The 26,217-nt window shown below is 38.1% G+C and overlaps 1 protein-coding gene across 4 annotated transcripts in view; it reads left to right on the top strand.

Moving 5' to 3' along the window:
* ARHGAP24 (Rho GTPase activating protein 24) overlaps window positions 1-21,616 on the top strand; it is a 522,903-nt gene extending 501,287 nt beyond the window's left edge. For 2 of the 4 annotated variants that reach the window (XM_036853849.1, XM_036853847.1), the window contains 2 exons: window positions 12,565-13,639; window positions 18,496-21,615. In XM_036853849.1, coding sequence (XP_036709744.1) covers window positions 12,565-13,639; window positions 18,496-18,739 — 1,319 coding nt within the window. In that variant the 3' untranslated portion in view covers window positions 18,740-21,615. Of the gene's footprint in view, window positions 1-12,564; window positions 13,640-18,495 lie in introns of all 4 variants that reach the window. The other 2 variants (XM_036853846.1, XM_036853848.1) reach the window with 2 other exon arrangements.
* Window positions 21,617-26,217: the final 4,601 nt, after the last annotated feature.

The raw sequence follows: 26,217 nt of genomic DNA, 5'->3' as shown, positions 1-26,217 counted from the left end.
GTGGTACATATATACAATGGAATATTACTCAGCCATAAAAAGGAATGAAATTGAGTCATTTGTTGAGAAGTGGATGGATCTAGAGACTGTCATACAGAGTGAAGTAAGTCAGAAAGAGAAAAACAAATATCGTATATTAATGCATGTATGTGGAACCTAGAAAAATGGTACAGATGAGCCAGTTTGCAGGGCAGAAGTTGAGACACAGATGTAGAGAATGGACATATGGACACCAAGGGGGGAAAACTGCGGTGGGGTGGGGATGGTGGTGTGGTGAATTGGGCGATTGGGATTGACATGTATACACTGATGTGTATAAAATTGATGCCTAATAAGAACCTGCAGTATAAAAGAAAGAAAGAAAAAAAAAACAAATAAAGTGCCTAGGTACCTTCAAAGGAAAATTGAATTCTTATCCAGTTCTTATGAAAAAAAGTACCCCATAATATGGTATTTAAATTCAACCTGTATAAAATTATATGAGCCTGGGGAATTGTTGGAACATGTAGTCCAGTGGGACTCCTAAATCTGCTTGGACTCTTCAGAATAGACAGGTGATTATAACCACTCTGACCTCATTTATTTCGGCTTCATGTTTCTTATTAGCATTCTAAGGAAGAGAATGACAGAGAGGGGAGAATAAGAAGGAAAAAAAGATAGTGTATATAATGACACATACATCATTATTACTACCAGGCTAGTCTGTCCTAAATAGCTATAAAAATTGAAAGGACGTCCCTTTGCAAGAAATGATTGCCATTTACTATTCTAGAAACTAGATGAAAACAAAGCCTTCCAAGGTAATAGAAATATATTTCTAAATCTCTAGGGATCTGACACTCACTCTATAATCGTGGCAGGTATACACTGGCATAGTTGTTCACATATTTCATCATGGAGACCTCGAGGATATCTCTCTTCAATTAATTAAATGCCACACACAGTTCACAACTGTGATAAAAAGCAGTGATGTTTCTAAATTGATACATAACTGATATGAGAATCCAGTTATCTTCTACAAGCCAGTCTTAAAAATATTAAATCCAGTTATCTTCTACAAGTCAGTCTTAAAAATATTAAAAGTATTTGCAAAAATGTGAACAGTGCACCTCTTCTCCCTACTTTGATTGTTTTAAAATATATAAATACATTGTTTATATTAATATGTAAAAAAAAAAAAGCAGTGATGTTTCAAATGTTAATATTCCAGTGATGAGGAAAGCTCTATTTTCCCAAAGTACTAGACAGAGCCATATATAACAGAGGCTGCTAACGTTTGAAAGTATATCCGTCATATGGGCAAATAGTGAAACAGTTGTCTTCAAACACAGTACATGATGATGTCAGTGTTGACAGTCATTTTAAAGATGCTAAAATCTTTTCTTCAGATTCACTGCCACATGCATTGAAAATAGGATGACAAATTTAGAAGTTACTAAAAAAGAAAAGATAGATATATAATACCATTAATTTCATTCAGTCTTTTTTATTCCACAACTCCATCATAATTGATGATTCAGTAGATAGTTGTCTTTTATTTAATTTCTTATTTAGAACAACACCAAGTGTACTTATTATTACTACAGTTTTAAATCCAGCAGCTGTTCTAATTTCATTCTTTTACATGTAGCTGTCCAGTTATCCCACCACCAATTATTGAAGAGGCTGTCTCTTTCTCCATTGTATATTCTTGGCTCCTTTGTCATAAATTAGGTGACTACGTGTGTGTGAGTTTATCTCTAGGCTTTCTATCCCGTACCATTGATCTATATTTCTGTTTTTATACCGATACCAAACTATACCGTAGTATAGTTTGAAGTCAGGTAGCCTGATTCCTCCAGCTCCATTTTTCTTTCTCAAGATTGCTTTGGCTATTTGGGGCCTTTTGTGTTTCCATACAAATTGTAAAATTTTTTGTTCTAATTCTGTGAAGAATGCCATTGGTAGTTTGACACGGATTGCATTGAATCTGTAGATTGCTTTGGGTAGTATAGTCATTTTCACAATATTGATTCTTCCAATCCAAGAATGTGGTATATTTCTCCATCTGTTCATGTCATCTTTGATTTCTTTCATCAGTGTTTTATAGTTTACTGAGTACAAGTCTTTTGCCTCCTAAGGTAGGTTTATCCCTAGGTATTTTATTCTTTTTGTTGCAATGGTAAATGGGATTGTTTCCTAAGTTCTCTTTCTGATTTTTCATTGTTAGTGTATAGGAATGCCAGAGATTTCTGTGCATTAATTTTGTATCCTGCAATTTCACCAAATTCATTGATTAGCTCTAGTAGTTTTCTGGTGGCATCTTTAGGGTTCTCTATGTATAGTATCATGTCATCTGCAAACTGTAACTGTTGTACTTCTTCTCCAATTTGCATTCCTTTTATTTCTTTTTTTTTTTAACATCTTTATTGGAATATAATTGCTTTACAATGGTGTGTTAGTTTCTGCTTTATAACAAAGTGAATCAACTATACATTTACATATATCCCCATATTTCTTCCCTCTTGTGTCTCCCTCCCTCCCACCCTCCCTATCCCACCCCTCTAGGTGGTCACAAAGCACCGAGCTGATCTCCCTGTGCTATGCAGCTGCTTCCCACTACCTATCTATTTTACATTTGGTAGTATATATAAGTCCATGTCACTCTCTCACTTCATCTCAGCCTACCATTCCCCCTCCCAGTGTCCTCAAGTCCATTCTCTAGTAGGTCTGCATCTTTATTCTCATCCTGCCCCTAGGTTCTTCAAAACCATTTTTTTTTTTTTAGATTCCATATATATGTGTTAGCATACAGTATTTGTTTTTCTCTTTCTGACTTACTTCACTCTGTATGACAGACTCTAGGTCCATCCACCTCACTACAAATAACTCAATTTCATTTCTTTATATGGCTGAGTAATATTCCATTGTATATATGGGCCACATCTTCTTTATCCATTCATCTGTCGATGGACACTTAGGTTGCTTCCATGTCCTGGCGATTGTAAATAGTGCTGCAATGAACATTGGGGTGCATGTGTCTTTTTGAATTATGGTTTTCTCAGGGTATATGCCCAGTAGTGGGATTGCTGGGTCGTATGGTAGTTCTATTTTTAGTTTTTTAAGGAACCTTCATACTGTTCTCCATAGTGGCTGTATCAGTGTACATTCCCACCAGCAGTGCAAGAGGGTTCCCTCTTCCCCACACCCTCTCCAGCATTTATTATTTGTAGATTTTTTTGATGATGGCCATTCTGACCAGTGTGAGGTGACATCTCATTGTACTTCTGATTTGCATTTCTCTAATGATTAATGATGCTGAGCATTCTTTCATGTGTTTGTTGGCAATCTGTATATCTTCTTTAGAGAAATGTCTATTTAGGTCTTCTGCCCATTTTTGGATTGGATTGTTTGTTTTTTTGATATTGAGCTGCATGAGCTGCTTGTAAATTTTGGAGATTAATCCTTTGTCAGTTGCTTCATTTGCAATATTTTTTCCCATTCTCTGGGTTGTCTTTTCATCTTGTTTATGGTTTCCTTTGCTGTGCAAAAGCTTTTAAGTTTCATTAGGTCTCATTTGTTTATTTGTGTTTTTATTTCCATTTCTCTAGGAGGTGGGTCAAAAAGGATCTTGCTGTGTTTTATGTCATAGAGTGTTCTGCCTATGTTTTCCTCTAAGAGTTTGATAGTGTCTGGCTTTACATTCAGGTCTTTAATCCATTTTGAGTTGATTTTTGTGTATGGTGTTAGGGAGGGTTCTAATTTCATACTTTTACATGTACCTGTCCAGTTTTCCCAGCACCACTTATTGAAGAGGCTGTCTTTTCTCCACTGTATATTCTTGCCTCCTTTATCAAAGATAAGGTGAACATATATGCGTGGGTTTATCTCTGGGCTTTCTATCCTGTTCCATTGATCTATATTTCTGTTTTTGTGCCAGTACCATACTATCTTGATTTTAGCTTGATTGTAGCTTTGCAGTATAATCTGAAGTCAGGGAGCCTGATTCCTCCAGCTCCATTTTTCGTTCTCAACATTGCTTTGGCTATTCGGAGTCTTTTGTGTTTCCATACAAATTGTGAAATTTTTTGTTCTAGTTCTGTGAAAACTGCCAGTGGTAGTTTGATAGGGATTGCATTGAACCTGTAGATTGCTTTGGGTAGTAGAGTCATTTTTACAATGCTGATTCTTCCAATCCAAGAACATGGTATATCTCTCCATCTATTTGTATCATCTTTAATTTCTTGCATCAGTGTCTTATAATTTTCTGCATACAGGTCTTTTGTCTCCTTAGGTAGGTTTATTCCTAGATATTTTATTCTTTTTGTTGCAATGGTAAATGGGAGTGTTTTCTTAATTTCACTTTCAGAGTTTTCGTCATCAGTGTATAGGAATGCCAGAGATTTCTGTGCATTAACTTTCTATCCTGCTACTTTACCAAATTCATTGATTAGCTCTAGTAATTTTCTGGTAGCATCTTTAGGATTCTTTATGTATAGTATCATGTCATCTGCAAACAGTGACGGCTTTACTTCTTCTTTTCCGATTTGGATTCCTTTTATTTCTTTTTCTTCTCTTATTGCTGTGGCTCAAACTTCCAAAACTATGTTGAATAATAGTGGTGAGACTGGGCAACCTTGTCTTGTTCCTGATCTTAGTGGAAATGGTTTCAGTTTTTCACCATTGAGGACGATGTTGCCTGTGGGTTTGTCATATATCGCCTTTTTTTTTGTCCAAGAAAGTTCCCTCTATGCCTACTTTCTGCAGGGTTTTTATCGTAAATGGGCGTTGAATTTTGTCAAAAGTTTTCTCTGCATCAATTGAGATGATCATATGGTTTTTCTCCTTCAATTTGTTAATATGGTGTATCACATTGATTGATTTGCGTATATTGAAGAATGCTTGCATTCTTGGAATAAACCCCACTTGATCATGGTGTATGATCCTTTTAATGTGCTGTTGGATTCTGTTTGCTAGTATTTTGTTGAGGATTTTTGCATCTATGTTCATCAGTGATATTAGCCTGTAGTTTTCTTTCTTTGTGACATATTTTTCTTGTTTTGGTATCAGGGTGATGGTTGCCTCGTACAATGAGTTTGGGAGTGTTCCTCCCTCTGCTATATTTTGGAAGAGTTTGAGAAGGATAGGTGTTAGCTCTTCTCTAAATGTTTGGTAGAATTCACCTGTGAAGCCAACTGGTCCTGGGCTTTTGTTTGTTGGAACATTTTTCATCACAGTTTCAATTTCAGTGCTTGTGATTGGTCTGTTCATATTTTCTATTTCTTCCTGGTTCAGTCTCGGAAGGTTGTGCATTTCTAACAATTTGTCCATTTCTTCCAGGTTGTCCATTTTATTGGCATAGAGTTGCTTGTAGTAATCTCTCATGATCGTTTGTATTTCTGCAGTGTCAGTGGTTACTTCTTTTTCATTTCTAATTCTATTGGTTTGAGTCTTTTCCCTTTTTCTCTTGATGAGTCTGGCTAATGGCTTATCAATTTTGTTTATCTTCTCAAAGAAGCAGCTTTTAGTTTTATTGATCTTTGCTGTCGTTTCCTTCATTTCTTTTTCATTTATTTCAGATCTGATCTTTATGATTTCTTTCCTTCTGCTAACTTTGGGGTTTTTTTGTTCTTCTTTCTCTAATTGCTGTAGGTGCAAGTTTAGTTTGTTTATTTGAGATGTTTCCTGTTTCTTAAGGTAGGATTGTATTGCTATAAACTTCCCTCTTAGAACTGCTTTTGCTGCATCCCATATGTTTTGGGTCGTCGTGTCTCCATTGTCATTTGTTTCTAGGTATTTTTTTATTTCCTCTTTGATTTATTCTGTGATCTCTTGGTTATTAAGTAGTGTATTATTTAGCCTTCATCTGTTTGTATTTTTTACAGATTTTTTCCTGTAATTGATATCTACTCTCATAGTTTTGTGGTCAGAAAAGATACTTGATACAATTTCAAGTTTCTTAAATTTACCAAGGCTTGATTTGTGACCCAAGATATGATCTATCCTGGAGAGTGTTTCATGAGCACTTGGGAAGAAAGTTTATTCTGTTGTTTTTGGATGGGATGTCCTATAAATATCAATTAAGTCCACGTTGTTTAATGTATCATTTAAAGCTTGTGTTTCCTTATGTATTTTCATTTTGGATGATCTGTCCTTTAGTGACAGTGGGGTGTTAAAGTCCCCTACTATGATTGTGTTACTGTTGATTTCCCCTTTTATGGCTGTTAGTATTTGCCTTATGTATTGAGGTGCTCCTCTGTTGGGTGCAGAAATATTTACAATTGTTATATCTTCTTCTTGCATTGATCCCTTAATCATTATGTAGTGTCCTTCTTTGTGTCTTGTAATAGTCTTTGTGTTAAAGTCTATTTTGTCTGATATGAGAATGGCTACTCCAGCTTTCTTTTGATTTCCATTTGCATGGAATATCATTTTCCATCCCCTCACTTTCAGTCTGTATGTGTCCCTAGGTCTGAAGTGGTCTCTTGTAGACAGCATATATACAGGTCTTGTTTTTGTATCCATTCAGCCAGTCTATGTCTTTTGGTTGGGGCATTTAATCCATTTACATTTAAGGTAATTATCGATATATATATTCCTATTACCATTTTCTTAATTGTTTTGTGTTTGTTATTGTAGGTCTTTTCCTTCTCTTGTGTTTCCTGCCTAGAGAAGTTCCTTTAGCATTTGTTGTAAAGCTCGTTTGGTGGTGCTGAATTCCCTTTTATTTCTTTCTCTTCTCTGATTGCCATGGCTAGGACTTCCAAAACTATGTTGAATAAGAGGGGTGAGAGTGGACATCCTTGTCTTGTTCATGATCTTATTGGAAATGCTTTCAGTTTTTCACCATTGAGTATTTGCTGTGGGTTTGTCATATATGGCTTTTATTATGTTGAGGTAGGTTCCCTCTATGCTCATTTTCTGTAGAGTCTTTTTTTTGAACATCTTTATTGGAGTATAATTGCTTTACAATGTTGTGTTAGTTTCTGCTGTATAACAAAGTGAATCAGCTATATGTATAACATATATCCCCATATCCCCTCCCTCTTGCGTCTTCCTCTCACCCTCCCTATCCCACCCCTCTAGGTGGTCACAAAGCATCGAGTTGACCTCCCTGTGCTTTTGGGTGTTGAATTTTGTCAAAAGCTTTTTCTACATCTATTGAGATGATCGTATGGTTTTTAGTCCCTAATTTGTTAATATGGTGTATCACATTGATTGATTTGCATATATTGAAAAATCCTTGCATTCCTGGGATAAATTCCACTTGATCATGGTGTATGATCCTTTTAATTTGTTGTTGGATTCTATTTGCTAGTTTTTTGTTGAGGATTTTTGCATCTATGTTCATCAGTGATATTGGTCTGTAATTTTCTATTTTTGTGATATCTAACATCATACATAAAAATAAACTCCAAATAGATTACAAACCTAAATATAAGACCAGACACTATAAAATTCTTAGAGGAAAACATAAGAAAAGCACTCTTTGACATAAACCACAGCAAGATCTTTTTTGACCCACCTCCTAGAGTAATGAAAATAAAAACAAAAATAAACAAGTAGGACCTAATTAAACTTAAAAGTTTTAGCACAGCAAAGAAAACCATAAACAAGATGAAAAGATAACCCTCAGAATGGGAGAAAATATTTGCAAATGAAGCAATGGACAAAGGAGTAATCTCCAAAATATATAAACAGTTCATGGAGCTCAATATCAAAAAAACAAAAAACCCAATTAAAAAAGGGGCAGAAGACCTAAATAGACATTTCACCAAAGAAGACATACAAATGGCCAAGAGGCACATGAAAAGATGCTCAACATCACTAATTATTAGTGATGCAAATAATTATTAGTGCAGCAAATAAAAACTACCATGAAGTATCACCTCACACTGGTCAGGAGGCCATCATCAAACAATCTACAAACAATAAATGCTGGAGAGGGTGTGGAGAAAAGGGAACCCTTTTGCACTGTTGGTGGGAATGTAAATTGATAGAGCCACTATGGAGAACAGTATGGAGGTTCCTTAAAAAACTAGAAAGAGAGTTACCATGTGACCCAGCAATCCCACTACTGGGCATATACCATGAGAAAACCATAATTCAAAAGGACACATGTACCCCAGTGTTCACTGCAGCACTATTTACAATAGCCAGGACATGGAAACAACCTAAATGTCCAACAGTAGATGAATGGAAAAAGAAAATGTGGTACATATAAACAATGGAATATTACTCAGCCATAAAAAGGGACGAAATTGGGTCATTTGTAGAGATGTGGATGGACCTAGAGTCTGTCAGACAGAGTGAAGTAAGCCAGAAAGAGAAAAACAAATATCGTATATTAATGCATATATGTGGAATCTAGAAAAATGGTACAGATGAACCTATTTGTAGGGCAGGAATAGAGATGCAGACATAGAGAATGGACATATGGACATGGGGGGGAAGGGGAGGGTGGGACGAATTGGGAGATTAGGTTTGAGATAAATACACTACGTAAAATAGATAGCTAGCAGGAACCTGCTGTATAGCACAGGGAGCTCAGTTCGGTGCTCTGTGATGACCTAGATGGGTGGCATGGTGGGGGTGGGGGGGAGGTCCAAGAGGAAGGGTATACATATAGCTGATTCACTTCATTGTACAGCAGAAACTAACAACATTGTAAAGCAATTTTACTCCAATAATAAATAAATAAGTAAATAAATAAATCCAACAGCTGAAATATAGTTGGACAAGTACATGATTTGGAGTGAGAAGATGAAGTATCATATTTCACCCTGGTCATTTATCATCTGTGTGTCCCTGGGCAAAACTGTAACCTCTCTGAACCTCAATTTTCTCATCTGAAAAATGTTAAGTCCTATCTCACAGCCTTCTGAGAAAATTTAGAAGATGTAAGTGAAACATTTCTACCTAACACAGTTTCACAAACTCTAATACACACAGGAATCATCTAGGAATATTGCTGAAATTCTGATTCAGAAGGTCTGTCTGTGGTGGGTCCTCTATGCTCTGCCAGTGCTACTATTCTGTTATCGCTGGTGTCATCTGGGGGCTGGTTAGAAATGTAAAATCTCATGCCCCACTCAGTATTTACATTTTAACAGAATCTCCAGATAATTTATATGAACATTAATGTTTGAGCAGCACTGGCCAGCATCAGACCTAACACACTGCAGATTCCTAATCTAAATATGTTAGAAGTTTTGAATCATTACAGAAGTGTGCAGGATATAGATGAATATAACACATATTTTCCTATTCAGAATTTGAATTATATACAGAGCCAAATCCTGCCCAGGTGTTGCTTTAAGCTAATGAGTGGCCTCATTCCAAGTCAGGCTTCTACTCTCTGACAGCTACTAGCAGCTATTTCAGTAGATATCTGCATTGTCAACAGCACTTATCATTTTCTTCACCAAATTTATTTAAGTATTTTAAATAATATTACCTTTACTAACTAAAATTTGTTTCCCTGTATTTATTTATCAGAGACTACTCTTAGGAGCTTTTATCAACATGATAAAAGAAACACAGTTAACACACCACATTAATATAGTTCAAGCCAAAGCAAAGATGATTAATGCTTTCATAAGCCTACACTTCTTTATTGTGGGTATATGAATAAAATTCTTACAAAGATTCTTAGGGGATTGGGACACCTAAATTTGTGAAACTACTTTAGAAGCCTAGTTAGTGGTGGTAGCCTAGTTTAGGGGGTGGGAGCAGCCCAGCATGTAAGTCAGTGAGGCATATGTGAAAATATATTTTGAGATTTCAGCTAATATGCATTAAAACCTGATAAATCCACCAATTTTTAGAAAGAATATTACTGCTTTTTATGATAGATTAGCCTTTCTATCCACTGTTGTCTGAGTTATTTTTACTATCTGAAACTTGTAGGTATTGATTTCTAATCATACTTTACAGTGAATAATAGAAATATGAGGATCAAATGAGAACCTCAGCATTTTCATTTGTGTAAGAGAATTATTTTCTTTCTTGAAGGTCTTCTCTTTGTTTAAAATGCGCTGAAGTGTTGATATTTCTTGCAGAGCAGATTTGCTAGTGGCAAATTCTCTCAGTTTTTGTTTAGCTAGGAATGTCTTATTTGTCCCTCATTTTTGAAGCATAGGTTTGCTGGATAATGTAATTCTGGCAATAAGAATGATGAAAAATCAGCTGATAATCTTATTGAGAGTCCATTATACATGAGTTGGTTATCTCTTGCTGTTCTCAAGGTTCTCTCTTTGTCTTTGGTTTAAGACAGTTTGACTTTGATGGGTCTAGGTCTGGATCCTTTTGCATTTAGCTTGCTTGGAATTTGATGAGCTTCTTGAATGTGTAGACTCATTTTTTTTCATCAAATTTCATCAAATTCCAGCAACTATTTCTTCAAATATTCTTTCTGCTCATTTCTCTTTCTACTCTCCTCCTGGGATACCATTACGCCTATGCTAGTATGCTTGATGGTGTCCCACAGGTCTCTGAGGCTCTGCTCATTTGTCTTTATTCCTCTTCCTTCTGTTGCTCAGATTGGGTAACCACAGTTGTCTTCAGGTATGCTGATTCTTTCTTCTGCCTGCTCAAGTCTGTTGTTGATTCCCTCTACTTATTCTTTTCATTTCAGTTATTGTACCTTTCAACTCCAGAATATCTATTTGATTCTTTTCTATACTTTCAAGCTCTTTATTGATATTTGGTGAAACATTATTCTCACTTTCCTTTGGTTCCTTCATTTATTAGAAAACATTTAAAATAGCAAATTTAAAGTCTTTGACCAGTGAGTACAGTGTCTGGGTTTCCTCAGAGTCTGTTTTTTTTTTTTTTTTCCCTTGTATATGGGCCATGCTTTGTTTATTTTTTGCATGTAGCATTATTTTTTTGAAAACTGCACATTTTTTAATAATATAATAATATGGGAACTCTGGATATCAGATTCTTACCCTCCCTTTGTTGTTGTTGCTGTTTGTTGTTTGGTTTTTTAGTGAGTTTTCTGAACTAATTCTGTAAAGTCTATATTATTTGTCATCCGTGGCCACTGAAGTCTCTGCTTGGCTTACTTAGTTGTCAGCTAGGGATTGAACAAAGATTAAAAGACTATAGCTAATAAGTCTCCCAGTCTTTACCAAGACATTCTGTGTGCATGTTGGGGCAAACTTTCAACACTCAGCCAGGCAGGTTACAACTCTGCTTTAGCATTCAGATCCTTTTTGTGCAGAGCCTCAAGATCAGTCAGAGGTGAGAGCTTCGGGACTTCTCAGTTCTTTCCTGAACATGCATATAGCCCTAGGCATGCACAGAACCCTAAGCATGCATGTAATCTTCTAAATTCTCAGGAATAAAGGAGAGCTTTTCAACACCTCCTATGGAAATCTCTTTCCTCAGATTTTCCTTCTAAGCTTTTTGTTTATCCTATTGTTTGTCTTCAACTGTTATCCACTTGCTTCAGGCAAACATGATTTTAAATGAAAGAGCCCCTAATTGTTTCTGACAAATGGCCTTGAGAAAAGTCTTGCTCACTCTGGTCAAATTCTTAGTCAGATAAAATGAAGACAAACCTCTTGAGTGGCGTCTTCCAGGGAACCACCAAACAAGTAAAATAATGACAATTCTTTGGGAATGGGACTTTGAAGGATTTCCAACCCTGCTTTTCCCATTCCAGTGGCTGCCAGACTGCTGGTTCCCACTGTGATTGTGGGCTGTTGGTTTTCAAGGCCACTGCAGAGAAGAGGATAGGAATAGGATGAGTTAAAATACCACAGTGCTTGCTGTTCTTTACCAAGATTCAATGATTTTTTTTTTTTTAATAAACACTCTCCAGATTACAACAAGCCTTTATTTAATTTCCAAAGTTCTGAAAATGATGATTCAGAATATTTTTGTCAGTTGCTTTTATGGAGGAGAGGATTCTTGTAGGTCTTTATTACACCATTTTGGCTAATGTCACTTAAAATGCCCTGAAGGTTTTGAATGCTGAGCAAAAGTTGTATGGAACTTCATTGTCTTGCTATTTTATAAAGACAGACCATACATCCACTAGAGATTTTATAGGGTTCCACTTTGAGATGCCACTACAAATGTCTTGATAGTTTGAGGCAATTGTCTGATGAGAGATAACAGTGACTTCCTCAAAGAAAGATTTTTCATAATTAAATGTCAAACTTGCAAGAAATGTGTAACAATGAAGAGGCTGGTCTTTGGAACTAATTAATTCTGGGTTCAAGCCCTGCATTTTCTCCTTAATAGCTTTGGGATGCTGATCAAGTTACTTAACTTTCATAAGACAGTGATAGTTAGATAGAACAGTATCTATTCATAGATTTTTTTTTTTTAAATCCAACTACACTAACAAAAGTAAAGTGCTTGGTATAGTTCATGTTAAATACTCAAGAAATTTTAGCAGTTAATATTGCTATAGATAATATTGCTATTACCATCATTAAGAATATAGTTTGGCACTGCTAATAATAATGCTGAATGTTCACCTGAACCCTTTAAGAACTCTTTAAGAGTCACATTCAAAATAAGAAATAAAACTGTTTCACTCATGCTATTTTGTTTTCTATGCAATTCCAGGCACTGTGGTGGTCCAACAGTTGATGTCAATGATGATTAGCAAACACGATCGCCTCTTCCCCAAAGATGCAGAGTTACAAAGCAAGCCCCAGGATGGAGTGAGCAACAACAACAATGACCTTCAGAAGAAGGTCACCATGGGTCAGCTACAGAACAAGGAGAACAATAATACCAAGGACAGTCCTGGAAGGCGGTGCTCTTGGGACAAGTCTGAGTCTCCCCAGAGAAGCAGCACGGATAACGGATCCCCCACAGCTCTATCAGGCAGCAAAACCAACAGCCCAAGGAACAGCGTTCACAAGCTGGATGTCTCTAGGAGCCCCCCTCTCATGGTCAAAAAGAATCCCGCCTTCAATAAGGGCAGTGGGATAGTCACCAATGGGTCCTTCAGCAGCAGTAATGCAGAAGGACTTGAGAAAGCCCAAACCACTCCCAATGGGAGCTTACAGGCCAGAAGGACCTCTTCCCTGAAGGGGTCTGGTACCAAAATGGGCACCCAGAGTGTACAGAACGGAACGGTGCGGATGGGCATTTTGAACACAGATACCCTCGGGAACCCTGTGAATGGTCGCAGCATGAGCTGGCTGCCCAATGGCTACGTGACCCTGAGAGATAACAAGCAGAAAGAGCAAGCAGGAGAGTCGGGCCAGCACAACAGACTCTCCACCTATGACAACGTCCACCAGCAGTTCTCCGTGATGAGCCTTGACGACAAGCAGAGCGTCGACAGTGCCACCTGGTCCACTTCCTCCTGTGAAATCTCCCTCCCTGAGAACTCCAACTCCTGCCGCTCCTCCACCACCACCTGCCCAGAACAAGACTTTTACGGTGGGAACTTTGAGGACCCCGTTTTGGATGGGCCCCCGCAGGACGACCTTTCCCACCCCGGGGACTATGAAAACAAAAGTGACCGGAGGAGTGTGGGCGGTCGAAGTAGTCGTGCCACCAGCAGCAGCGACAACAGTGAGACCTTTGTTGGCCACACCAGCAATCACAGCGCGCTGCATAGTTTAGTGTCCAGCCTGAAGCAGGAAATGACCAAACAGAAGATAGAGTATGAGTCCAGGATAAAGAGGTGAGGAAAATCTGGAGCCCCAAACTGCCAGAGAGGGTGCGATAGCCTCCTACTATGAGACAGGCTCACCCAGAGGGTAAATATGCTGACTCCAAAGTCAGAGACCTGGGTTCAAGTCCTAGCTTCACCGTTTGTAAGCTGTGGGACTTTGGGAAAGCTCACTTCATCTCTGTGAATCTCAGCTCCCTAACGTGAACATTTTAAATTCTAGCAGTATCTACCACAAAAGCATGTAAGAAATCATTGCATGTTGTCCCTGGCACAGAGCAGTTGCTCAGTAATACTGTCTCTTGTTAATACATGTGCGGATTTGTTTTCGAGGTCTGGGGAGAGGAGCGGAAGGGGATGAATGCAGAACAAGGAGTCTGTTCTCACAGGAAGAGGATGAAATGAGGATAAAGAGAAGTTGGAGAAGTAAACAGATCTTTATTGTTCATTTTTTCCATTGTTGAATGCTGGGAGAGTGTCTGTTCTCTCCCAAGCTCAGACCCAGACCCCGAGGAGTCAGCAGTGGATAAAACAGACAAAAACTCAGCCCTTGTGGAGCATGCTTCCATTCCACTGGAGGAGACAGATAAATAAGTAAAATAGGTCTCATGCTAAGTAGAAGACTAAAGCAGGGAAGAGGGGTAAGAAGTGTTGGTGAGGGGTAATTCTAAGTGTCAGGCCTTATAGGAGGTTAAAGAGGCAGCTATGCAGATGTCCGGGAGGAGTGGAAATGCCATGAGATGGAATCAGTGAGGAGCTCAGAGAGGTACCTTAGAGCCTTCAGGATCATCTTAAGTCTTTGGCTTTTACTCTGGGATTGGAATCCAGGGAGGTTTCTGAGAAAAGTGATGGCATGAAGTGTATTCATATGGACAATGGAAATTGTAGCCTAAGTGGGGAGCAAAAAATATGAATTATAAGGAAGCAGTTGTGCTGAAACCTAATTGATAGCAGTTGACATCTTCTCATAAGATGACCAAGGTAGCGATGGCTTAGCAACTTCAGGGAAGCAACCTGGGCAAGACATGGGGTATTGGCTGAGCATCCTGTGTTGACAGTACCCCTGACTGCCAGATGCTCCATCGTCTTGAAAGGCAGGAATACAGAGAATGGAGCCCAGGATTCACAAATACAACCTTGTGCTGGAAACCTGAGCATCACCACACCCCGTGATTTCACCAGGGTCACAGAATTACAAAACTGATTGTTTTTATGTTCTCCTTTCAGTGTAGTATAAGGGAAGGACACTGCACTCTCAAGAGAAGGCCTGAGGCTCAGTTCAGCCTGAAGCAGCCCCTCTAGTGACCTCAGTCCCAGTCCCAGACTGTGCCTTGGTAGACCCCTTCCTGTTTAGGGTCCTCATAGTTTATGAACCTCAGTCTTTGTCCTGCTTCAACTGCTTCCATGGCCCCAAACCCCACATGGTTTCTTTTTTATATATAAAGTTGACCTTAATGTATTTTAATGTTTCCCATCCATTTATCAATTATCAAGCCAAAAGATATGTATTTTTAAGAGCTATGGTAAAGTAAATATAAAAAAATACTTCTTATATGTTAGACTGAAAAAATTACTTTCTTGGAAACTTGGTTTGAATTTTCCTATATAATGCTAAGTGACAGGAGGTTTAAATAAGAAGAAAAATGGAGTCATCATCTTATAAGGCTACTCTTCATTCTGAATGTAGTTCTTGGAAGCCACTGGCTACCAAATCTCTGAATTGCTGCCAAGGCATGATGATAAATTAGCACTTAGCACTGGGAAGCAAGAGATTACACTTGAAACTTGCCTTAGGATAGGAATACATTATTCTGAATGGTTGCAGATGTACACGTTCATTTATGAGAACATTGGTGCTACATTTATGTTCTGAGTCTATGGTGCATTTTAGAGACATTGATAAAATAATAGAAGCTTCCAACAGAATGTCATTCATTGGCCTCTTTCACTGTAGCATTTTTACCCATGTGACAAGCAAAGGGAGAGATCCATGATAAAGTAGGGCAGAGGAGCTGCCACATGACCAAGCCACAGAAATATAAGAAGTAACTGTTCTAGTTAATTCTTGATCATTCCTGTTTGGAATTATACATTTGTCTTTCAATTCCTTTTTAACTCTACCCTACAAGTATTAAGGATAGATAGATAGATAGATAGATGATAGATAGATAGATAGATAGATAGATGATAGATAGATGATAGAGATAGATGATAGATACGTACATACATACACACATACATACATACGTCCCTAGATAGATAGACAGATGATAGAGAAATAGATACTATACTTTATCTATCATTGATATGTATGATTTTTAGTTTTTAAACATGTGAGTTTGATGTTATTTCCCCCCCCCCACCTTCTCCTTTCAGAAAAATTCATTTGTATGATATCAATTATTTGGTCTTGTAAGAAGTATTTATTAACTTATTATTGGTTTGGGATTGTATATATGACCAATAGATCAAATCTGTTAATCAAGCTGTTCAAATATTTTACATTTCTCCTAATTTTCATCAGATAGAGCTATAATTTCTAAGAAAGTTATCTTAAAATTTCCTAATTTTTATGGATTTATCTATCTTTATAATTTTGTTATATTTTATATTGAATAACTTGAGGCTATACAACTAGATGAATAAAAGTTCAGAATTGTTTATATCTCCCTGATGAATTGATCCTTTTATCATAAAGTAATGGTAATCATGCTTTTTGCCCAAAAATATTGTTTCTTATATTAATATTGCTATATAATTTTTATTTTGATTAATAACATCCTGCTATATATTTCCATTAACTTTCAAACTTTATGTTTCATTATTTGAAGACATATTTTTTTCAATTCTGGAGTATTTTTATCCATCACCATTTTTGTTTATTTCATCTCCCCATTTTCTCAATTTTCTCTCTCTCTAACCCTTATTAAAGTATGTTGGACCTTCTTAATCCATTCTCCATCTCTGTTAGCTTCTCTTTCTTATATTAGATTTTCATCTTTTTTCATTACATGAGGCATTCTGGGTAATTTTTCCTCAGAGCTGTTTTCTCATTTATTTATTTTCTTTTCTGATTAATTCTGTCACTTCACTCAGCCCATGAGTAGAGTTTTTGTAGTCTCTTTGTCATAAAGACAATTGATGTTCCAAGCTCTCAGTTGAATCACTTTCAGCCTTCTGCCTCTCTTATACTGAGATCTCCTCCTCCCCATGAGAAAAATAAAAACCTAGTCACAGCTTCCAGGGCTTCTATCCAGGAACAATACCCCTCATGTGCTTCCATTTACTGTTCTAAATTTGAGTTTCTGCCTTGGTTCTGATAACCTGAAGATGCTCTTTTATTTCTTTTAACCTTGCTGTGTATTTAAAAAATATTTTTCTTATATATTTTTCCAGCATTGATCTGTGCTTACAGTGGGAGGGGTTTCTTCTGTTTTCAACCCAGTCTATTAGATTCCTGGAAGTTTCATATGAGTGCCTGTTATGTACAAATGCATTAGTATATTTTTTAAAGGGTGTCTTCCTTGGTATTTAAGCTTGAGTTTCTTCCAACTTTTTTAGTTCTAAAATAAATAGCTTTAGAAAGAAAAGAGAATATATTGTAAAATAATTCTGGGTGACAACCAGCACACTACCAGGTTTTTATGTAAAAAAATGTGATCATGTGGTCAAAATGGCCTTCTAAACTGATTATAGAATGTGACTTTTTAAAAAATTCTAGTTTCTTACAAAGAGAGAGCAGACATCTGTACGTGTTCTTATGATTATCTGGATGAAATATCAACATATGGGACTCATTATTTCAAAACAGAAAAACAATTGAGATTTTAATTTGAAAATTATTAAAATAATCAGATTTCTGAGAGCTACCTGTGCATTAGTCTTTCAAATTTCAGTAATACGGCAAATTCAAACATACTCCTGGGACTTTAGCTCAGAATAGGAGAAATTAAAATGTCAGCCATTACCAAGACACATCATCTAATAATTAAGTGCTTACTATTCCTCCTTGAACAACAGCAATAATAAATTATGTTTTGGAACTTAGTGATTATTGGGAAAACTCTGTTTATAGGAAATTATCTAAAATTATACAGTTATCCAAAAGAATATAGCTATCAACCTATAAAAATATAACTCTAGAGATCTTAAGATATATTAACTTGGAAGGCAGTGAGAATTTTAGATAGTAGGCTACTTAGGTGGACTCCATTGTCACAGAATGTCAGATGAATTACTTATTCAACACATGTAATCTCTACCTCTCTTGTTACTATAAGGTGACTGCTGTTAATACCACTTTTTTTTTTTTTTTTAATACCACTTTTACACGATGGGACTCTATATGTCCCAGAGAAGTCCATTCTTAGCAGTCGACTTAATCTTTCTAACAATGACATTTTCACTATCATTCTTTTTCTTTTGATAGAAAGCAAAAATAATTGTCCTTTTTTTCTTCCAACTTTATCAGACCCCCCCCCCCTTTCTTTTAGTAAAGCCAGATTTACATAATGATTCAGGAAGCTTTGTGGTTTAAGCTGCCTCCTACTTCTGCCATTCTGTGCTCCATGACATTGGTCTCTGACTTCTTTTTGCCAAAATTCATTAATTCGCTATCAAATGACAATGAAGTGCATCCAAGAGAGGTCTTGGGGTCTCAACAAAATGATAGTAAATCATCTTAGGAATTAGTGAAAAAAAGAATATATATACACCTTTTGATCTGTGGACTTTGCTTCATTGATTTGAAAGGCTCAATCCAATTTCCTAAACATTGCAGAGACAGTTTAGGAAATATTTTTTATCCCTTTTGCATTTCAAATTAATAAAATTGCTTTATCTCTTATTCCTTCCCCCACCCTTTGTAGCTTAGAACAGCGAAACTTGACTTTGGAAACAGAAATGATGAGCCTCCACGATGAACTGGATCAAGAAAGGAAAAAGTTCACAATGATAGAAATCAAAATGCGAAATGCCGAGCGAGCAAAAGAAGATGCAGAGAAGAGAAATGACATGCTTCAGAAAGAAATGGAGCAGTTTTTTTCCACATTTGGGGAGCTGACAGTGGAACCCAGGAGAACCGAGAGAGGAAACACGATATGGATCCAGTGAGGCTGATTTCTCCCACTGTCTCCAGTGGCTCTGGGGAAGACTCTGGGGGTTCTGGTGGGAATATCATATAGGATCAGGTGGCTGGTCACCTGGCTGTACAGAGCGCTAACTGGGGAAGACATATCATTTACAGACATTGCCCATCCATATCTGTAATGTGTACCAAAGTTGTATCATGCCCCATAATGCTACTGTCAAGTGTTACAACTGGATATGTGTATATAGAGTAGTTTTTAAAAAGTAAACTAAAAATGAGAAGCATATCTCAATAATTATTTTATTGCAAGTCTTGTATTTAAAATGTTAAATCAGTATGTCATTGCAGTTTAGCTTGCTTTCAAGCTTCACCCCTTGCACTTAAGCTATTTTTGGCATTGTGTTATCATCAGCTTATTTTATAGATCAATATTTTTATTTCCCCTTTTGCTGAGGAAATGAAAATAGGCAGATATATAAATATATATAAATATATATAAGATGAGTTATTAAAATCAAAAAGAATACTTTGTGGCTGTGCTGTTTGTGCCAACGGACCTTGCCATGACCAAAAAGAGAAATGTAAATAATTTTATAAAATACGGTAGAATCACCAGGAACCTTTGAATTGCTCTGTAAATTCTGCCCTTGACACTGCTCAGTTTTCTTGGTGAGATGCTTTGACGCAGGAGATTTTGGACTATGTAAAAAAGTCCCCTTCTCAAGCCCCCTGGTCTGCCTTGCCCATTCCACAGATGTATGTCTCCTATGCAGGATGCACCTTAGAGGGGAAACATGTTTTTTTTTAAAAAGAGCATTTAAGCAGTCATGCCTTGAATTACTCTGTCCTTCTACTGGATGGTTAAGAGGGAGATTCTTCCTGCCATTGGGAAGTTGAAAAACAATGCTGGCTAACCAGTGCCTACATTGAGCACGTGTCCTCTACTCCAGCCCCGCCCCCCCACCTCCCCACCCACAATGCAAACAGTGAAATAGTATTACCGTGTCTCTCTCAGTTAACTGCTAGAGTGTGTGCCATATATTCTTCTTTCACTCAGGCCGACTGCTCTGTTGTCATCTAGGATTCTTTCTGCACAACAGAGGGTAAAGGCAGTTTGCAGCAAGAGGGAGCTGATGCATGGGAAGGGGACCAGAAGGAGGAGGAGACAGGATTGGAAGAAACTAACTATTTTGTTTCTAATTTTTACAGTATTCTTCCCTGTCAAAAACATTTATTCACAATAAATTTAAAATGTGAATCTTTAAAGGTCCAGTTTTGATAAATTTGTGAACATCAGTAATGATAACTTTCCAGAGAAGCCCAGGGCTCTCTGGAGCTGGAGTTTGGGGAGAACAATTCACAGTTCAATGAGGCAATGATCGAAATAAATCTTTCTCATGCTAGAACAGAAAGTCACAAAAGGTAAAATTGGAAATAAATACTACTGGAGTTTATGGGATTCATGCTGTTTGAAGGTTCTATGTTTGTATTTATTTTCAAGGGGACAGTAGACTTTGCAGAGTTCATTCTTGCCACTGTGCTGCTTTTGTTTATATCCTTACACAGAGCAACCTTACGTGGTCCTTTGGTATCAACCACTGTCTATGTAGCAATACCTTCTTTATCTTTAGTTCCCTTTTCTCTCTCTTTCCAATTCTTTAACAAGATACTCCCACCTGGATACCCTAAAGGAAATTCAAGCTCAAAATGTGTAAAAATGATCTCAATAGCTCTCTCTACTTTTTCATCTTTTCCCAGTCCCTGTCTTAGTTGACACAAACCTCAGACTCATCCAGGGAGCTGTATGATACAATAGCAAAAATCAAAGGCTATGCAGTCAAACTGCCTGTGTTCACATTTTCTCCAATTTGCCAGCTGTTGCTGAATTTTCGATGCATCCTTTTTTTCATCTGTAGAATGGGAATAATAAAAGTACTGCTCTCACAGACTTGTTATGTGGTTTCAATGAGGTAGCTTGTATTAGGCTGAGAACAGCACCTAGTATACAGGATGGACTCCATAAATGTTAACTCTGATTTTTCTCTACTCTGCCCTCTTCTTCACATTTAAATTCACTCACCAAGTACTGTTTAGTCCACCCATCCTCACCTTTTTCATCTGCTCTCTCATCAGTTTCTCCCCATCTCTCAAAGAAAGCATCGCACCCAGCCACTTGTGTTCCAGTATCTCTCCTCTACTTTCATTTGCAGACTGCCCTAAGTCACCCTTCTGATCATATCGTAGCCTTGCTAATAACATTCAAATGCCCTTCACGAAGTGTATACGAGTCTAACCTGAGATTCATTCTCATCTCCTGCAACTTCCCCCCACACCTGCCATACCATTTCATGCCTCTGGAACTTTCCACCTCCTATTGTTGTGCCCATCTTGACTGCCTTCCTTCTATCTGGCACACTCCTACCATGTTTTTTTTTTTTTTTTTTTTTTCCAAATCGAATGTCAGCTCCTCTATGACACTTCCTAGGATCTCAATGCAGAGTGAGTTACTTTTTGTGCTCCCAATTTGGGTATATCTCTTTAAGCCTTTCCCATGTCTGATTATTTTCTTCACTAAGTTAAGAAGCACTTTGGGAAGCAGCAAGGGGGAATGAACGATAATTGCAGGAAACTCAGAGCCAGACAGACTAAGATATGCATCTCAACATGCCTTAGGCAAGATGCAAGGCAATAAGTCACTTAACCTCTCTGAACCTCAGTTTTTTCATCTGTAAAGTGGAGATAACCCCTACAAAGCAAAGATGCTGTAATACTTAAAGGTGACATGTACTGTGCTTATCTCAGTGCCTGCCACTTAGCTCCATTGATAGCTCTATTGATAAATGGAGCTTCTTAAGGCATGAGAATAATCTCATTGATCTTAAATCTCTCCACCTCCAGCATTATTATGCCACAGAGTGCCAGCATGGAGAGTTAGCAATAAATTTGACCTTTGATTTATGAGGGATATTGTGATTAATTTTAACTATAAATCTCAGTGATGATGATCTCCAGTCAATGGATACTATGAACAGCTTGTCCATCTGGGTTTCTACTGGTTCTTATATTAATTCTGATGAAAGCCTAGAAAAAATTCAACTGCAAATTGACATAATAAATTGGAAATAAGTAGGTAGTATCAAGGGTTCATTTGTCACATCCTGTGTACACTTCTTTAAAACTCTTTAGGCAACTGCAATGATTCTTAAATTATGAGCTCAGGAGAAAAGATTTGCTTCCAAGTGTTGAGTCTATAGTATTGGTTTTACTCATCAAACTATATGGCTGGGTATCCTTTAGAGAACATTTAAAATAGAAGTGCCTAGGACATCAAGCCAACTGAAATGTAGATTTTACATGTAACTTTATTGTGAACTGACGAAAAGCTCCAAGTGGAATTTAAATAATGTCATTCCTATTTATTCACAAGGTGAGGAGGGCTCCTTTTAAAAAAAAGTAGGTTATTCCCAGGTAGGATAGTTTAAATCACTGATATATAATTATCTCCCCTTGGAAATTCAGGAGACGATTAAAGACTGGGAAGCCAACCACAAACCCCAGTGTTCCTTACATTGCAGATCTGGGTTCTGCTTAGAGCAGCATCCTAGAAAAGAATATACATGAACTTTTGGATTCAGAGACCTGGATCAAAATCCCAACTCTGCCACTTATTAGATGAACAAACTTAAGAAAAGTTACATAATGTTTATAAGCCTATATTTGCCTTTCCATCAAATAGGGATAATAATAGTGCCTCTTCCTCACTGAATATTTTCGAGAAATGATTAAGTGAAATGATTAGCACAGTACCTGGAGTATAGTAAGTGCTCAATAAATAGTAGTTGTCAGCCCTCAGATTACTTCTATTGAAAGGGTGCCGCAGCTTCTAGAGAACATAACAAGATTCTGGCCTCAGCAAACAGGCCGACCATGAAACACTAGCATGCATAGCAGCAGAGGATATAATTGTGTCCCCTTCCCAAGTACTCTAATTTCATCTTTTCTCAGATAATCTGCCAGAGACTGATGACAAGGAAGAGGCAACCCAAAGCATCCTTTCTATTCTGAGTTAATACAGTTACATCTGTGATCTGGGAATAATGTCTAAAGAACCACCTCTAACTGTCTTGCATCAACTCTGTCTATGTGGACACTGAGGAAGACATTGGGCATTAAAGGTATTGGGTAACATACAATGAAAGTGCCTAAGGATATGGGCCAGTGAACATACCTACACTTACATCAGCATCACCTTTAGCGAGTATTTATTGAAGGCCTCCACAAGCCAGGCCAGCACTGTGCTAGGTGCCCTGGGATACCTAGTTCACAATAATTACCACATGAGATGATGTACTGTGGACATAAGGGGTCACAGAGGTGAGGCTGGGCACGAGCCATGACTATGATGTAAGCCCTGAAGGATGAGTCGTAAGTTAGCAGACAGGGAGGCGGTTTGGGACAGAGACCTCCCTGGAGCATGCGTGGAACAGCACATGCAAAGGTGCCTGTGGTGCAGACTCTAGGGAGTCTTTTCAATGATATAAAAAGACCTATCCAGCCTGTGCTGTCGAGGTGGCCTTGTGTGTAACAACCTACCCACACCCCGCGAGACCTGAAAACACACTTAGGACCCGGGTGCCTTCCACTCTTTTATTCAAAGAAAGCAGCCAGAGCTGGACACATTTTACCTTGTTTAAATTCATAAACTACAGGGAAAGAGTGCTGGATTTGTGGCTCCCAAAGGTCTATTTCATTATTCTCTTTATAGTCTTCTTAACAGCATCAGTGTGGAATGAGTCGAACGTTAGCACTGCCCAGCTGAAGGGCCTCTTTTGCAAAGTGACTTGGAACATCTACAGTTCCCCAGGCAGCCGAAATTTACTGAACCTACTGTAGAGCTTCAAATAGAAAGTTTAGCTGACGAAAAGTGTGTTTGTTAACTCACAGCTTGTGGCTCAGGTCCAGGGCTGAACAACACTCTTTATTTCTGGACTACGTGTAGCTGCTACCATTATGGCCCCTCCAGGGCCAAGCCAAGGTGAGACCAGCCCACACAGGTAGGGGTCCCTTTCTTAAGTACGGGTAACAGGATATTACTGAATTGTTTGAATGAGGAGTCCAATTGGACTATCTGCTTTGAGCAAAGTTGTCTCTTAGCTCTGAGGGAAGCCCTTTAAGAACTGGTGAAAATACCATGTCCATCCCAGCCCTCTCCTCCCAACATACACGTTCCCTGCCTCCTTATGATTCATTAGAATTGATTATGTACCACACACCAAAGTCATCCCAGGGTTGGGCCATCACACCTCACCCTCCATTATTTTTCACCAAAGTAGTTCACACTCCATGTCATTTGCCTCCCCCTGTGAGCTCATCGCCACATCGCTCAGCACATTCCCCCATTTGCTTCAAACTCTGATCCCCCCTCCCCTTCCCCAAACTTTCCATTACACCTTCTACATCTAAAAGCTACCAGCAACCTCCCTTACATCTCTGAAGAATAGTTACCTCCTGAAGACACAGCTCCCCAGCAGCCCTCTCAAGGATGGCTATTTTTCCTTCCCACAACCAGCGTATCATTAGGCTGAAGCAAAGGTAGGTCTTGCTTGGCTCTTTGCTGCTACTTTCATAGCTTTGATCCTCTGTCCTCCCTAAGAACCTCCTTGGAAGCACATGTCACATGAAAGAATATTTCAGCACCTAATCAACTGTCTTTCCCCCACCCCTACTCATGTACCATCCACCAACCTGGCCATACAGCTCCTTGACCTGTTCACTTCTGAAAAATCTTGTTCTCCCTTTGCCTGAACATCAGCCACCTGTGCCCAAGGTTGACCTCACACTGTGTCGTTACCAACAACTGCACCATCACCAAAATATCCGTTCCAAGCTTCTACTCTCTGATCATCACTTCTTCTCTTTCTAGGTCACCGCCTTTGGCACCATCACTCCAACAATGCTTGTATACTCCCAGAGTATCTCTGAGCCACAGACTTCCTTAAATTTTCACAGACCATGATCCCCTCATGTCATTGCTTCCCTCCTTGACCAACTTAGCTTCTGTGGTTCCTCGTCATATTTATTCTCTTGTCTCCATTCTCAAATCCCTTCATCTTCTCTTCCACCACTCCATTCATCTAAGAAGAAAGAAAAACAACAACAAAAAAAATAAAAACAAAAAAAACAACCCAACTTCGGCTAAATCCAATTTCTGCTTCCTCCTAACCTGCACCTGAGAAACTAAACATGACTGAAGAGCAGAAGACCACCAATTGACTTGTCTATCTTTTATTTATATAAATATGGCTCACATGGACCTCATCATTGTTCAGTAACTTATCTTCATACTTTCTAAGGTCTATCTCGTACTTCTTAAGCCTCCACGAACTCTTCCCATCCTCATTTTCAGCTGACAACCTTACTTATATAAGCTTACTTACTGATTTCCTGTTTTTACTGAGAAAAGAAATCAGAAGACTATGTTTTTATGTTTCATCATCATATCTAGCAAACAATCTACACCTGTCCTGTATACATCACTTTAGCTCCTGCTCCAATGACTGTGTTGTCTGCTCCAACCAGGCCAACCGTTCCTCTTAGAGCACCCACCCCTTTGGCCTTTTCAAGAGCATTGCTCCTTCAGATAAATACTCTTTCTCTCTTGCATTACACATATTGCTCTTAAATATTAGTCCCAACAACATATACCTGTGCTGTAATAACTTTTTAAAAATCCTCTCTTCATATCCTACGTATGACTAATTTCAATATCATCTTCTGTTTCACTTTTTAGAAAAAAATTCTTCAATTTTCTATACTTGTTCCTAACTTCTCACCTCCCATGTTCTCTTAAATTCACTGGCGTCATGCTTTCTTGCTCAAAATTGCAGAGAAACCACTGTAGTCAAGTTCAGCCATGACCTTCACAAAGTCAAGTTCAATTGTCAATCTTCAGTCCCCATCTTACTCAGTCACTTAGTAGCATTGTCCCTGGTGTCCACTCCCTCATTTTTGAAACACCTTTATTTGGCTTCCAGGACAGCGCTAGCTCCTGGTTTTCCCTCTACTTCACTGGACATTCCTTAGAATACTCTCCTGTTCCTGATTTCTATATGTTGGAACAAGAGGTGCGTCCATCTTTAGACTCTTCTTCTTCACCTATACTCAGTTTCTTAATGGTCTCATATAATCTGGTTTCAATGAACAGTTATAAGCTGACTACTCTCAGATTTATGTTTCAGCTCAATTTCTTCCCTTAACTCCAGCCTCGTAGATACTCCAGCTACTTCACTTGAATATCTAATCATCAACTGACATTTCCAACAACAAATATGATTTTCTTCCCAAATATGCTCCTAACCCATCGTTCACAGTCAACTGCACTATCATTTACCTTGTGGTTTAGATTTCTTAAAAATCCAGAGTCATTCCTTGATCTCTTTCTTTCATATCATATACCAATCCATCAGCAAATCTTGTCAACTCCACCTTCACAATGTATCCT

Source organism: Balaenoptera musculus, chromosome 5 (assembly GCF_009873245.2).
Source record: "Balaenoptera musculus isolate JJ_BM4_2016_0621 chromosome 5, mBalMus1.pri.v3, whole genome shotgun sequence".
In the NCBI taxonomy this organism is placed as follows: Eukaryota; Metazoa; Chordata; class Mammalia; order Artiodactyla; family Balaenopteridae; genus Balaenoptera; species Balaenoptera musculus.
This window is presented reverse-complemented; position numbering and strand designations above follow the sequence as displayed.